Source organism: Mesoplodon bidens (assembly GCF_964165515.1).
Source record: "Mesoplodon bidens genome assembly, chromosome: 18".
Classification (NCBI taxonomy): Eukaryota; Metazoa; Chordata; class Mammalia; order Artiodactyla; family Ziphiidae; genus Mesoplodon; species Mesoplodon bidens.
Genome location: NC_138175.1, coordinates 38709665 through 38724243, shown reverse-complemented (window position 1 = coordinate 38724243; position 14579 = coordinate 38709665). Strand labels below are relative to the sequence as shown.

General features: G+C 46.9%; 1 protein-coding gene across 1 annotated transcript in view; it reads left to right on the top strand.

The window, feature by feature from the left end:
- Positions 1 to 14579, top strand: part of LOC308606359 (dynein regulatory complex subunit 4-like) — a 70705-nt gene that overhangs the window by 25252 nt on the left and 30874 nt on the right. Inside the window, exon 3 of the mRNA XM_081217129.1 lies at positions 14188 to 14274. Within this exon, the coding sequence (XP_081073255.1) occupies positions 14188 to 14274 (87 nt within the window). The remainder of the gene's footprint in view (positions 1 to 14187; positions 14275 to 14579) is intronic.

Here is a 14579-nt window from a genome sequence, read left to right as displayed (position 1 = left end):
CCCTCAGGTCCCTCTGGCCTGATTTGCTATGTGTGTGTGTGTTTTCACTTTTTGTTGAAGTCTAAAGGTTTCTATGTTTGCTTGGTTTTGTGTTTTGAAGTATAAAGGTATTTCTGCTTCCGAAATCAGCACTTTACACACTTAGAAAATTCTATAAACCCAGCACATTTCACATGCCTCTGTGGTTTCTGTGTTTTCTTGCCCATTTTTGGCTTTGGTGGGGTTGGGGGGCGGGGTGTGGTGGATGGAATGAGAGGCTAAAGCTTCATACTCACCTCTCACACGTGGCGCCCCCATCCCAGGGCCAGTAGTGGGTACAGAGGGAAATGACCCAGGGACGTGCTGGGGGTGTCCCACCTGGGTCATGGAGGGCACCCAGGAAATTCAGCCAGGGCTGGAGGCGGGGGTCCCGGCGCTGCCCCGTGTGTTTGAGGGGCGGGGGCCATGCTGAGGGAACATATTCTGGGAGGATGTGCAGCCTGGTAAGTGCAGGTTGGGAGTCATGGTCCAGGTGGGGGTGGGGGTGGGGGTGGGGGTGGGCCATGTGACCAGTTCCTTCCTCCCTCCCTCCCTCCCTCTCTCCCTCCCTCCCTCTCTCCCTCCCTCCCTTCCTTCCGTTTTTCCTTGCTTAAAATTTTGAGCAGCTTTATTGAGATATAATTCACATACCATAAAATTCCCCCATTTAAAGCATATAGTTCAGTGGTTTTCTGGTACATTCGCAGAGTTGTGCAGCCATCCCCACAATCTAGTTCCAGAACATTTTCATCCCCCAAAATGGAAACCCCGTCTCCTTAACAGTTGCTCCCCATTCCCCCTTCCATTCAGCCCCTGACAACCCCTAACCTGCTTTCTGTCTCATGAATTTCCCTGTTGTGGACATTTTCTATAAATAGAACCCTACACTGTGTGGCCTTTTGGGTCTGGCTTTCATGCAGTGTGTTTTCAAGGTTCATCCATGTTGTAGCATGTGTCAGAGCTTCATTCCTTTTTTTTTTTTTTCTTTTTAAACATTGAGATATTTGCATACCATTAATTTCTCGCCTTTAAGCGTACAACTCAGTGGGTTTTAGTACATTTACAGAGTTGTGCAACCATCCTCACAATCTAGTTCTAGAACAATTTCACTCAAAAGGAAACCCTGTGCATTTTCCCCTAATCCCTGGCAACGATTAATATACTTTGTCTTTGGGGATTTGCCTTTTCTGAACATTCGTACAAATGGAATCGTGCAAGATGTGGTCTTTTGTTTCTGGCTGCTTTCATTTCATGTATTGTTTCCAAGGTTCATCCATGTTGTAGCATGGATCAGTGCTTCATTCCTTTTTATGGCTGAATAATATTCTGTTGTACAAATGTACCGCATCTGGTTTATCCGCTTGTCAATTGGTGGACATTTGGGTTGTTTCCACTTTTTGTCAACTATGAATAAAGCTACTTGGTGGCTATTTCTTCAGTTGAGGTGGAAGATGGCATTTTCAGCCACCCCCTGCCCAGGCCTGTTCTTCCTTTGTGTGCTTACAGGTACACAGGCTTTCCCTTCCCTCTCTCCCTCCCCCCCACCTTCCTCTTTTCCTTTCTCTTCCTAGTCTTCCTGTTCTTCCTGTGTTGTATCTCCTCCTCCCCCAGCCTCAGCCCAGGGCTTAGGAGTCTGGAAATCTTTTCCAGGGAGCCCTGGGCAGTCCCACAGGGCGGTTCTGCTCTCCCAGCAGGGAAGCCTCAGCCCTGCCTGGCCTCCCACCCCTGGGAGGGAACAGAGGGGACAACCTGATCCTTCTAATCCAGCCCCAGGGGAGATGTGTGGGGACAGGGCCACATGTAGGAAACAGCTTTTCTTTGGGGCTTAAAAATTCTTTTTTTCTTTTTTTTAAATAGGAACAACGCACCCAAGTAGAAAACTCGAATAATATCAGAGATTTCTAGTCAAAAGTCTCCCTCCCTCTCCCACCTCCCAGCTATCTGTACCCACATCCTCTTCCCAGAGTTAAATGGTTAGAGTTTGGGGGCCTCTTTTCAAACAGATATTCTGTGCATGTGTAAGCATCTCTCCCTCTCTCTCTCTCTCCTTCCCCCTCCTTCCCTCCCTCCCTCTCTCTTCATGCCCTACCTCCCCCCATTTTTTAAGGCACTAATGACAAGTTCTTCTAACACTGTTCTGCCCTTTGCCTTTAGCTTTTAATGATATATCCTGGAGGTTCTAACTTGTCAAGTTCTGTGTCTTTCTCAGCTGCATGGTATTTATTCCATTGGAGGGCCCTAGCTTGCTGAAGCAGTCCCCATCTGCTGGACACTTAGGTTAGTTCTAGGCTATCACAAACAAGACTACAGTGAGGTACCGTGTGTACCACTGTTGATTTGCATGAATGCGAGTAATGTGAGTACCGTGTAAGTTAAAAGCCCAGAGGTGGAATTGCTGGGGCAAAGGGTGTGCAGAAGAAAATAAAATTTATTAATGAAAAATTCCAACTGTATACAAAATTAGAGACAACTGCATAATGAACCCTCCTTACTTATCCCCAGGTTCCATAGATCGAGATCTGGCCACACTTGCTTGTATCGATATCTTTTTTGTTGCTGTTGAAGTATCAATATTTTAAAGCAAATCCCAGATCTCCTGTCATTCTAATTCTACAAACTCAAGTGTGTATTTAAAAAGCAAAACTAAGCATTTTCTTACATAGCCACAATGACATTGTCAAACCTAGTAAAAATTACGGTCATTTGGTATCATCAAGGGATGTGCTTTTTTTAATTACTTTTTTTTATGGAGATGTAATTCACATACCATAAAATTCACTGTTTGAAAGTATACAGTTCAGTGGTTTTTAGTATATTTACAAGGTTGTACAACCGTCACCGTTATCTGATTCTAGAATATTTTCATCACCCTCAAAAGAAATCCCATTTCCATGAGAAGTCTCCTCATTTCCCCCAGCCCTCCTTCCCCACTACAAGCCCGTGATCACCATTAATCTACTTTCTGTTTCCATAGATTTGCCTGTCTGGACATTTCACATGAATGGAATCATCCAGTATGTGTGTGGTCTTTTGTCCTTGGCATCTTTCACTGAGTATAATGTTTTCAAGGTTCGTCCATGTCGTAGCATGGATCGGTGCTTCATTCTTTTTTCTGGCTGATTAATGTTCAATTATGTGAATATACCAGGTTTTATTTATCCATTGATAGACATTTGGGTTGTTGCCACTTTTTTGTGTCTTGTGAATATGCTGGTATGGGCATTTGTGCACAAGTCTTTGTGTGGATGTATGTTAATTCTCTTGGGTCTATACCTAGGAGTGGAATTCCTGGGTTAAATGATAGCTCTGTGTTCAGTTATTGAGGTACTGCCAGACTTTTTCCCCCAGCGGCTGCACCAGTTTACTTTCCCACCAGTAATGCATGAGGATTCCAATTTCTCTTTTCTAACATAACCATCCTACTGGGTGTGAGGTGGTACCCCATTATGTTTTGTTTTTTATAAATTTTTTTGTTTATTTTTGGCTGCATTGGGTCTTTGTCGCTGCGCATGGGCTTTCTCTAGTTGCGGTGAGCGGGGGCTACTCTTCGTCGCGGTGCGCAGGCTTCTCATTGCGGTGGCTTCTCTTGTTGCGGAGCACGGGCTCTAGGTGCATGGGCTTCAGTAGTTGTGGCACGTGGGCTCTAGAGCGCAAACTCAGTAGTTGTGGCGCACGGGCTCAGTAGCTCCGTGGTATGTGGGATCTTCCTGGACCAGGGCTCGAGCCCGTGTCCCCTGCATTGGCAGGTGGATTCTTAACCACTGCACCACCAGGGAAACCCCCCATTATGGTTTTGACTTGCATTTCTCTAATGGCTAATGATGTTGAACATCTTTAAATGGGGTGGGGGTGTGCATCTAAATTCTCATCTCTGTTTCCACTTGGCGGATGGGACCACTGGTTTTCACTGGCTTGTCTTTAATTTTCCCCGAAACACTCTCCTTCCCTCTTCCCTGCCTGTTTTCTCTGCCCCTGCTTTCTCTGTCTTGACTGAGTAGTCTTTGTGTACAGAGACCGCCAATCCTTCTTGCTGCCTGTCATTCAGGGGAGGGAATCTGGGCTTCATGGTGGTCTGGGCTCATGCCCTTCTCTGGGGCAGCATGCAGTGTGCAGTGTAGGTAGTTGGTGGTGTCAGCCTGCCCAGTGGGGACCCAAGCTCCACCCCTTCCTTGCTGTGTAACTTGGGGCCAGTGCCTTCGCCCCTCTGAGCTTCAGATCCTTGAGGTTAGTGGTGAAGCCCATTTCTTTCCATCTTCCCTTGTGCTTTCTCCTTCTTTCCTTGACTAGATACTTGTTGAGCATTTTGCAATTCACATCCCCAAATGGGAGTAACATGTATCCCTTAGCTCACTTATTCAACAGTTATTTACTAAGTGCGTATTGTGTGCCAGGCACTATTCTAGGAGGGGGGATATAGCATGAACAAGACAAAAATCCCCACTGTCTGGGGACCGGCTGGCTGGTGGGGGAGACCCATGATAGGACTCATCAGAAGGTACTGAATGCAGTGGAGCAAAAGGGAAAGTGGGTGGAGAGGGCTGGTGGTGCGAGTGGTCATTTTAACCTGCCCTCGCTGAAAATGTGACATTTGAGCAAAGACCTGAAGAAGGTGAGCTGGAAGCCCCGTAGCTATCTGCAGGAAGGGTGTTCCTGACAGAGAACAGCAAGTGCAAAGGTCCTGAGGCAGGGAAGTGAAGGTACTTGCCCCAATTCACAGCTGGTAACTTGTGGAGCCACAGTTTGAACCAGGCAGTCTGGAGTTGGAGTCTGTTTTTGTTTTTGTTTTGTAATGAACTTCATTAAGATATAATTTATATTTAATGTGATACATCCATTTAAAAATGTTTTTAATTTAATTTTTCAAATTGAAGTGTAGTTGATTTACCATGTTTCAGGTGTACAGCAAAGTGATTCAGTTATACATATATATATTCTTTTATTTATTCATTCATTCATTCATTCATTCATTTATTTATTTTTGGCTGCATTGGGTCTTCATTGCTACGCGCAGGCTTCTCATTGTGGTGACTTCTCTTGTTGCGGAGCACAGGCTCCAGGCGCGTGGGCTTCAATAGTTGTGGCCTACTGGCTTCAGTGGTTGTGCCTCACGGGCTCTAGACCACAGGTTCAGAAGTTGTGCCACACAGGCTTAGTTGCTTCGTGGCATGTGGGATCTTCCTAGACCAGGGCTCGACCTGTGTCCCCTGCGTTGGAAGGCGGATTCTTAACCACTGCGCCACCAGGGAAGCCCCATATATATATTCTTTTTCAGATTCTTTTCCATTATAGATTATTACAAGGTATTGAGTGTAGTTCCCTGGGCTATACAGTAGGTCCTTCTTGTGTATCTATTTTATATAGAGTAGTGTATATCTGTTAATCCCAAATTCCTAATTTATCCCTCCCCCCAAGTGATACATCCATTTTAAGGGTACTTATTGGATGCATTTTGACAAATCAGTACTATTGTGTAACCGCCTTCCCAGTCAAGGCACAGAACATTTTCTAGCGTTTGATGTAAGTAGAATCACACAGCCTGTATTCTTTGGTGTCTGGCTCCTGCCACCCAGCACAGTGATTTTGAGGTTCATCTATGTTGCGCATCTTAGTGGTTCGTTCCTTTTTGTTGCTGTGCAGTAATTCCATTGTGCAGGTATAATACATTGCAATCTGTTTATCCCTTTGGTTGTGGGTGCACCTTTGGGCTGTTGCCAGTGTTTGGCCATTACACATGAAGCTGCTTTGAACATTCGGGTACTAATCATTGTGTGACATATGCCATCCTTTCTCTTGGGTAAATACCTAGGCGTGGAATGGCTGGGTTGGATGAGGATATGTTTAACTTTATTAGAAACTGTCAAGCCATTTTCCAGAGTGGCCGGAACATTTAACATCACCCCCAGCCATGCATAAGAGTTCCAGTTGCTCCACATCCTCACCACCACTTGCTGTTATCAATCTTATAAATTTTCAAATGGGTATGTAGTGGTGTCATTATGGCCTTAATTGAAATTTCCCTCATGACTAAAGATGTCGAATATCTCATTGGCTTATGCGCCATTTGTAGGTCTCCTTTCGCTCGTTTTTAAATTGGGTTGTTGGTCTTCTTATTGTGTTGTAGTATTTCTTTATATATTCTGAATATATGTCCTGGTCTGATATATGTGTTGTGAACATTTTCTCACAACATGTGAGTCCATTCTTGTTATTTGCAGTTGGTGTGTTCTGTAAAGTTGACAAAGTCACCACATTGGGGTCTTTTCAGAGATCCTGCTGGCTTTCCAAGTGGCGGGCAGCTAACTGAAGCCCCCCAGCTGATGTGCCACTGTGGTGATTCCCCCCACCAGCCTCCATCCCAATCCAGATACCTCTCAAGACCACCCTGTCTCTTCTGCAAGCACCCTGGCATCCCTGTTCCCACCTTATGCCTCCTCTGGTGCTTCTCTTTAAATGACTTTATGGGATGTAATTCGCATACCCTCCAATTCACCAGTGGCTCTTCGTATATTCACAGAGTTGTACAACCATCACCACAATCAATTTTTGAACATTTTCATTCCCCCCCAAAAGAAACTGGGAACAGTCCCCTTGCCAGGTGGCCCTGGACAGACAGGCAAGGGAGAAGAAAGTTAAGGAGGCCCATGTCGCTGGAGCTGAGTGGAAAAAGGAGGGAGGGCAGGGAATGGGGGCAGTGGGAGCAGGGCCAGTTCCTATGTGGCCTGGTGGGCCTCAGTGAGGAGTTTGCTTTGACTCCGAGTGAAACAAGAACTCTGCTCGGATTCAGGGCAGAGGAGAGACAGGAGGTGACTCAGGATCAAACCAGATCCCTAGACTGGGAGTGGGGGTGGGGAGACTGTTGAGGAGGCTTCTGAAGAAATTCAGGCATAATGTGGGTTTGGGAAATATTTATTGATTTTTGAATTGAAGGAAGGAATGATTTCAGCAAAGCAGTAGGAGGCATTTGCTGAAGCAAATGTGCAGAGGAGAGGGCTGGAAGGTCTGTCCCAGCCACACTCCAAAACCAGTCTCTCATGCTTCTGCCCCCTAGAACCAGCAGGGTATCGGGAGGACCCAGCCACTTAACAACCAAAAGCCCGGCTTCCAGGCAGACCTACTCTGTGACCTGGGGCATGCTCAGGGGGGTGTTGCCTCAATTTTCATTCTGTAAAATGGGAATAATCAAGTGCCTGGGTGTGGTCAGTACATGTTTGCTAGTTTTCTTTTTTTTTTAATTTTGAAATAGAGTGTTCATACAGAAGAGTAGAAAACGTGTCTTCCGCCTAGCAACGATCAACTAACACTCTCACAGTTACTTTTTTTTTAAACAGCTTTATTGAGCTTCAGTTCACGTATCATACAATTCACCCATTTAAAATGTACGACTCTGGTTTATGGTACATTCGCAGAGATGTGTAACCATCACCATTTCAATTTAAAACATTTTCATCACCCCCAAAATAAACACTGTGCCCTTGAGCCATCAGCCTCCCCCGCCACTCCCATCCATCCCAGGCCTGGCAACCACTGATGTACTTTCTGTCTCTATGGATTTGTCTATTCTGGACATTTCATATAAAGAGAATCATATAATATGTGGTCTTTTGTGCCTGGCTTCTTTCACTTGGCATGATGGTTTCTCTGTTCATCCATGCTGTAGCATGTGTCAGTGCTTCATTCCTTTTCGTGGCTGAGTAATATTCCGTTGTGTGGATGGACCACATTTTGTTTCTCCATCCATCAGTTAGTGGGCATTTGGATTGCTTTTACCTTTTGACCATTATGAATAATGCTGCTGTGAACATTTGTGTACATGTTTTTCAGTGCATACATATTTTCATGTTTCCTGGGTAATGTACCCAGGAGTGGAATTGCTGGGTCATAGGGTAACTCTGTTTAACCCTTCGAGGAGCTGCCAGACTGTTTCCCACGCAATCACACCATGTTACATTCTACCAGTAGTAGATGAGGAAGGCAGTTATTTTGTATTCTTCTGTCTTCTCCCCCTTTGGGGGAACTTTTTTTTGAATTACAACATGGAGAAAAGAGCACCCATCATAAATGTCCAGTTGGATGAATTTTTTGCACATTGGACACACCCATGTAACTGGCTCCCAGATTTAAAAACAAAACACACAAAAAACCCCCAGAACATGACCTCCTCCCAAAAGATGCCCCAACCCTTTCTGGCCCCTCCATCTGCCCCCCACCTCTCCGACCCCCAGGGAACCACCATCCTGATTCTAACTCCATAGTTAAAAGTGGGTGTGTACTTTACACATGAAACTGTACAGTGGTGTTTTCTTTCACTCAACACGATGTTGGTGAGATGATTCCATGTTGTATATACCAGTAGTTTGTTCCTTTTTCGTTGCTGTGTAGTATTCCATTATGTGATGGACCGCAGCGTATTCATGCATTCTTCCGTTGATGGACATCTGGGTTGGTTCAAGGGTGCTGTGAACATTCTTGAATGTTCTACATCTGCCCCATTATTCCTAAGGGTGGAATTAGAGTAGCCCCAAGCTCTGTGTGATTCCAGGTAGAAATTATCTGTAGACTCCCCTCCCTTCTTGATGGAGGTGTGCCCCACCATCGCATGTTCTAGAACCCTCCTTTCTGAGTGAGGGTTGAAAGCCATCATGGCAGTCCCTGCTGCTGTTGTTGGTTCTTTAACTCTTAATCTGTGGACTTGAGAGATGTTCTCTTCCACAGCACCTGTGAACGAGCCGTCCAAGATGTCGGTGGGGATGCAGGCGTTGTCTGGGCGTCCTGTCCCTGTGGAGGGTTCCTAACCAGCTTGACAGGGTTCATCCGGGTGGTGTCTGTACACATTCTGCACACTTGCCTGGAGTTTTTATTGTCTTCCATATTGGGGTGGCTCCTGGCATTTGGGGCAGGAGCCACTGGTGTAGACTGATTGGCTTAATTTGCCTCCTGGGTTGGTGTGCAGGGTGGGGCGGGTGGGTAAGTCCTGTGGAGCATCCCCCCACCGTCCTGGGAAGATGCGCCCACCTCCTCTCTCTCTCCGTGTCTGTCTCTGAGACGTTCTCTATGGCATCGGCCCCATCAGCACCTCTGCTCAGTTCTCCCTTCTCTGAGCAGCTTTCTGTGGTGGGGCCCAATTTCACCCCTCCCCCACCTGTGACCTTTCACCTCCTCTCCCATCTGCCCCTGACAGGTTCCCTCTGGGCCCCTGGGCCTTGCTCTCATCCCAGTGGCCGATCCCCCATTGTGAGCCCTGCCCGATGGTTCCCTGGTCAGCCTGTGATGTGCCCCCCCTGCCCACCACGCCCACCCCCAAACCTGGTCACACACCTACTCTGTTCAGAATCAGCTGTGACCACGGAGAACGGTCCCCCTCTGTCATTCAGTCCATGTTTACACAGAGGGAACAAAACAGACTGAAAATTGGGCTCACACCCTCCTCGCAGAGCCAGGCAATAGATAAGACAAATCAGAGTCACACGTGAGCTAGTAATCGGAGCTCTGAAGTAAAGCAAAGCAGGAGAGGGAGGTGGACGTGCTGGGTGAGGGGCTGGGGATCACGACTGCCAACAGAATCAGGTTGAGCCTCACCGATCTGGTGCAAAGGTCCTGAGGCAGGTGTGTGCCTGGTGCATTGGAGGAATATGGAGCAGGCTGGTGTGGGTGGAGGGGAGTGAAGGAGGGAGAGGGGGTGAGAGGTGAGGGCAGAGGTGGGATGGGGGCAGATGGTCACAGTAAGAACTTGGACTTTGATTCAGAGTGAGGCAGGAGCCATGGGAGAGCTCCGAGCAGAGGAGGGACGTGTGAGCGGACTTGCATTCTAACATGATCCCTTTGGTCACCATGTGGGGATGAGACTGTAGGAGAACCAGGGCAGAATCAGGGGGACAGAGGGGATAGAACCTGGTTGATGTTTGTCACAGCGAAAAACCAACATCACTATGAACCCAACTCCAGAACTGATTCAGATTTCCTTAGTTTCCCCCTAATGTCCTTTTTCTGTTCCAGGACTCCACCCAGCACAGCACATTACACTGCGTCGTCATGTCTCCTTAGACCTCTCTTGGCTGTGACAGTTTCTCAGACTTTCCTTACTGCTGATGACCTCGACATTTTGGGGCACTACTGGCCAGGGATTTTGGAGAATGTGCCTCTCTCGGGATTAGTCTGATGTCTTTCTCGTGATTAGATAAGGGGTTAGGGGTTTGGGAGGAAGACCACAGAGATAAAGTGCCCTTCCCATCTTATCACATCAAAGGTACATAGTATGCACTCGACTTATCATGGCTGATGTTGACCTTGATCGCCTGGCGGAGGCCACAATACTTGTGATTCTACACTCGTGGCAGTAAAAATGGTAAGCATGTGCCTAATGCATATCTATTTACATGCATCCATTCATTTTAATCCTCACAACCCTCTGAGGTGGGCACTACTTTTAATCCCATTTTATAGAGAAAGAAACTATAGGGAAAGGGAGACTGAAGTGACTCGCCTGAGGTCACACATCAATTAAGTGGCATTTGAACCCAGAAGGTCTGGTTCCAAAGTCCAGGCCTTAACCGTCACCTGTTTTTTATAAACTGTATACGTACATGACTCCACTTTGGTACATTATAAAAAAATACATAAAAAGTAGATTAAAAACAGGTGAGGAAGATTTTAAAAAATCAAACATTTTACATAGCATTATATTTATCAATAGTCATTACTAATGATAAAACCTAAAGGCTCTATTTTGAATGATGTTCTTGATAATTAAAGTTTCATTCAGCTTTTTGCTAGTTCTGCTGAAAACATCACTGATTTTACTTTTTTTTTTTTCTTTTTTCTTTATTTTTGGCTGCTTTGGGTCTTCGTTGCTGCGCAGGCTTTCTCTAGTTGCGGCGAGCGGGGGCTACTCTTCCTTGCGGTGCGCGGGCTTCTCATTGCAGTGGCTTCTGTTGCTGCGGAGCATGGGCTCTACGAACACGGGCTTCAGTGGTTGTGGCACGTGGGCTCAGTAGTTGTGGCTCGCAGGCTGTAGAGCGCAGGCTCAGTAGTTGTGGCACACAGTCTTAGTTGCTTCGTGGCATGTGGGATCTTCCCAGACCAGGTCTCAAACCCGAGCCCCCTGCATTGGCAGGCAGATACTTAACCACTGCACCACCAGGGAAGTCCCTGACTTTACTTTTTAATGTGGCTTAAAAAGAGCTTACAATAGGAACAGCTTACAATAGGAACAGGACCATCGTCTTTATTTTCTGCTTGCGTTAACTGTGTTTTCTTTTTTTGAGATAACATTCACATAGCATAAAAATTAACCATTTTGAGGGGGAAGGGATAAATTAGGAGTTTGGGATTAATAGATACACACTACTATATATAAAAGAGATAAACAACAAGGACCTACTTTGTAGCACAGGGAACTATACTCAATATTTTGTAATAACCTATAAGGGAAAAAGCAACTGAAAAATTATATGTATATATATATATATCGGAATCACTTTGCTGTACACCTGAAACTAACACAACATTGTAAATCAACTATACTTCAATTTTAAAAAGTTAACCATTTTAAAGTGCACAGTTCAGTGGCTTTTAGTACACTAATAATGTTATGCAACCATCACCTCTATCTAGTTTCCTGCCAACCCACCTATCTGGGATAATTTCGTTTGCCCAAAAGGAAACCCTATACCCATTAAGCAGTTTCTCTTTGTTTCTCCTCCCCCCAGCCCCTGGCAACCACTAATTTGCTTTCTGTCTCTATGGATTTACCTTTTCTGGACATTTCTTAGAAATGGCATCAGACGATATGTGACCTTTTGTGTCTGTAGATTATGATTTGTAACCTTTTGGTTTCTTTGTTAGTACTTTCTTATGCCTTCTGTCTCTTGTGAAGATAGTTTCATTAAAAGTTGATAACGTGATATATAAGTCAAGTTACTCGAGAATGTATTGTCAAGCAAAGGGACATCACGGTCTCTGCTTTGGGGACCTTGTACCCTTCTGAGGCACCTTGCTGCCTGGACTATCCATCACCTTCTGCCCAGCATCAATACATGTATTGATTACCCGTCCAGCTGAATATGTTTTATCTCCGAGATTAGGGAATAAATAGAATTTTACATTTTACCAATGGAACAGAACAGAGAGCCCAGGATGAGAGCCAGGCAAGATATGGACATGTGGTCTGAGGCCAAAGTGGCCAGTGGTCACATTGATGGGGAAGGGAGAGACTTAATAAACCAAGCTGGGGACCAAAAACCAGTCATTCATTTGGAAAGAGATGAAATGGGATCCCTACCTTACACCATATAGCCCCAGATGGTTTAAGGATTCAAAGTCAGATGTAAACTGCCAATCTCAGTTTAGACTTTGGGGAAAGGCCAGATTCTGAAACAAGACACACAAAGAGCTGCTGGGTGAGGAAGATTTGAAGGCCTTGCATATCTCAGCTATTTTTCTCTGTCTCTAAGGCTCTGAGCAGCAGCCCTCCCTGCTTTGTCCTGGGTGGGAGGCCAACCCCTCTCCTAATAACATAATTAGTAGCTTTGGGACCATCAGAATACCTTAGCGAGAAATGGCCTTAGCTGGAGCAGCTGCTTGATCAACCAGGAGAGCTGGTGTAAGGGTGCGTGTGCACTTCACATCCTGCCTGGCTGCCCACTTTTAGCTGCTCTGCCCTGCTGTCCGGCTCAAATTCCAGCGGGCCCTTGACTCTGCTCTTTCCCCTACACTTCCTGGTCAATCCGTCTGCAGACCCTATTGCTTTGCCATCAAATCCAGACTCCAACCACTTTTCGCCTCTTCCCCTGCCACCATTGCCACCTCTCTGGGCTCCCTGCTCCCATCCTTGCCTCGTGCAATTCTTTCTCCACTCAGCAGCCGGAGGGATCCTGTGAAAACCCAAGTCAGGTCACGTCCCTGGACTCACCCAGAATAAAAGCCCGAGTCCTCACCACGGCCCACCAGGCCCTCTGTGGCTGACCCTGATCGTCTCCTCAACCCCGCTTCACCTCCTTGCTGTTGCTCAAGCAACCCCAGCATGTTTCTGCCACAGGACCTTTGCATCTGCTGTTCCTTCTTCCTGGACCACCCTTCCCTGGGTGTCTGAATCACTCCTTCCCTTACCTCCTGCACATCAACTCAGACTCCCCTTTCTCTATGAGGCCGCCCCAACCACTTTCACTAAAAATGCACCCGCAGCCCTCCCTGCCCCCTCCCCACAGCACCTTTCTCCCGCCTTCTTGCTTTCCTCCTCTCGGCACCATGTCTCTGTTCTCTGTTTGTCATCTGACTCCTGCCCTAGAACGTCACCAGGAAGAGTAGGGATGTCTGTTGTCCTTGCCGCTGTCTCCCCAGCACTGTTTTGTTGAGTGGGGCAGTGGAGAGTCCTGGGAAGGGGAAACCACGTGACCTCAAATCAAATGGACCTCTTTGGCCCGAGTGGGGAGCTGAGTTTAGAAGGGACCCGAGAGGAAGCTGGAGGCTGGTTAGCCACTCCCCTGCAGCCCTCCAGACGGTGAGCACAGACAGGGTTAGACGGACGTTGCTGCTTGTAAGTAAGCCCTGGAGTGAGGGTGGAAGGTCTCGTCTGGCACCTTGTTGAAGTTGTTAAAAGCGGCCTTGCCCCATTGAAAGAGCCCGCAGTGAGCACCACAATCTGCTCCGGCTCCCTCCACCAGGGTTCTCTGAGGTTTTGTGTTTTGAAGGAAGGAACCCTCATCTTGCCAGCTTTGATTGTTGCTGTGAGGCACTTCTTCCTACACTCACTGAACAGCTGATTGCAGGTTTCTTTATGGTGCTTGCCAAGCATTATAGCCAGTGGGATAACATTTGACAGTGTGGTACTGGGGAATCTTCCTTTTTGAGGCCGAGTAGATTTTGCATCCACACCAAGAAGGTCTCTGCTATATACTAAGGAACAAGTTTCCCTCCTTTCCTTTCTGAGGGAAAACAATATTCTCTGCTGAGAAGGCAGATTTCTCCTTGCTGCTCCAAAGGTATCAACAGAATGTGTCTGTGGTTAACGGTGGGGAAACTTAGGGCAGAGTGATGTGGTCTGGGTGGAAGCAGGAGACAGCGGGCAGTCAGTTGGACGTTCCAGAACAGGAATTCCTCTCCTAAGCGGCCCCAGGAGGGAATCAGCCAGCCAGAAGGTGAACTCTAACCCAACCATCTATTCTTCAACCAAAGGTGCCCAAAAAGAAAGGGAAGAAAGGGAAAGCCAAAGGTACCCCGATTGTTGATGGTCTTCCTCCGGAGGACATGAGCAAGGAACAGGTGAGCGGGCTGGCCTGAGCCTCGGACCAGCGCTGGGTCGGGGTGTGGGATGGGTTTGCTACTCCGGGCTTCTCATAGGAGCCTCTTTCAGACCGCTGCCCCCGCTTCCGCGTGCACCTCTCCTCAGCCTGGCTCCTGCTGCCCTGCCCACATGAGGATACGCCCCTCCCACGCCTGCACGCCCAAGCACAGCACGTGTTGTAAAACAACGCGGTACAGGCACATGGGTGAACTTTTTTATAGGGTAGTAGGAGTTTGGAAGGAAATGTCTTTCTGATATAAAAGCTGTTTTAAGTTTTCTGGGT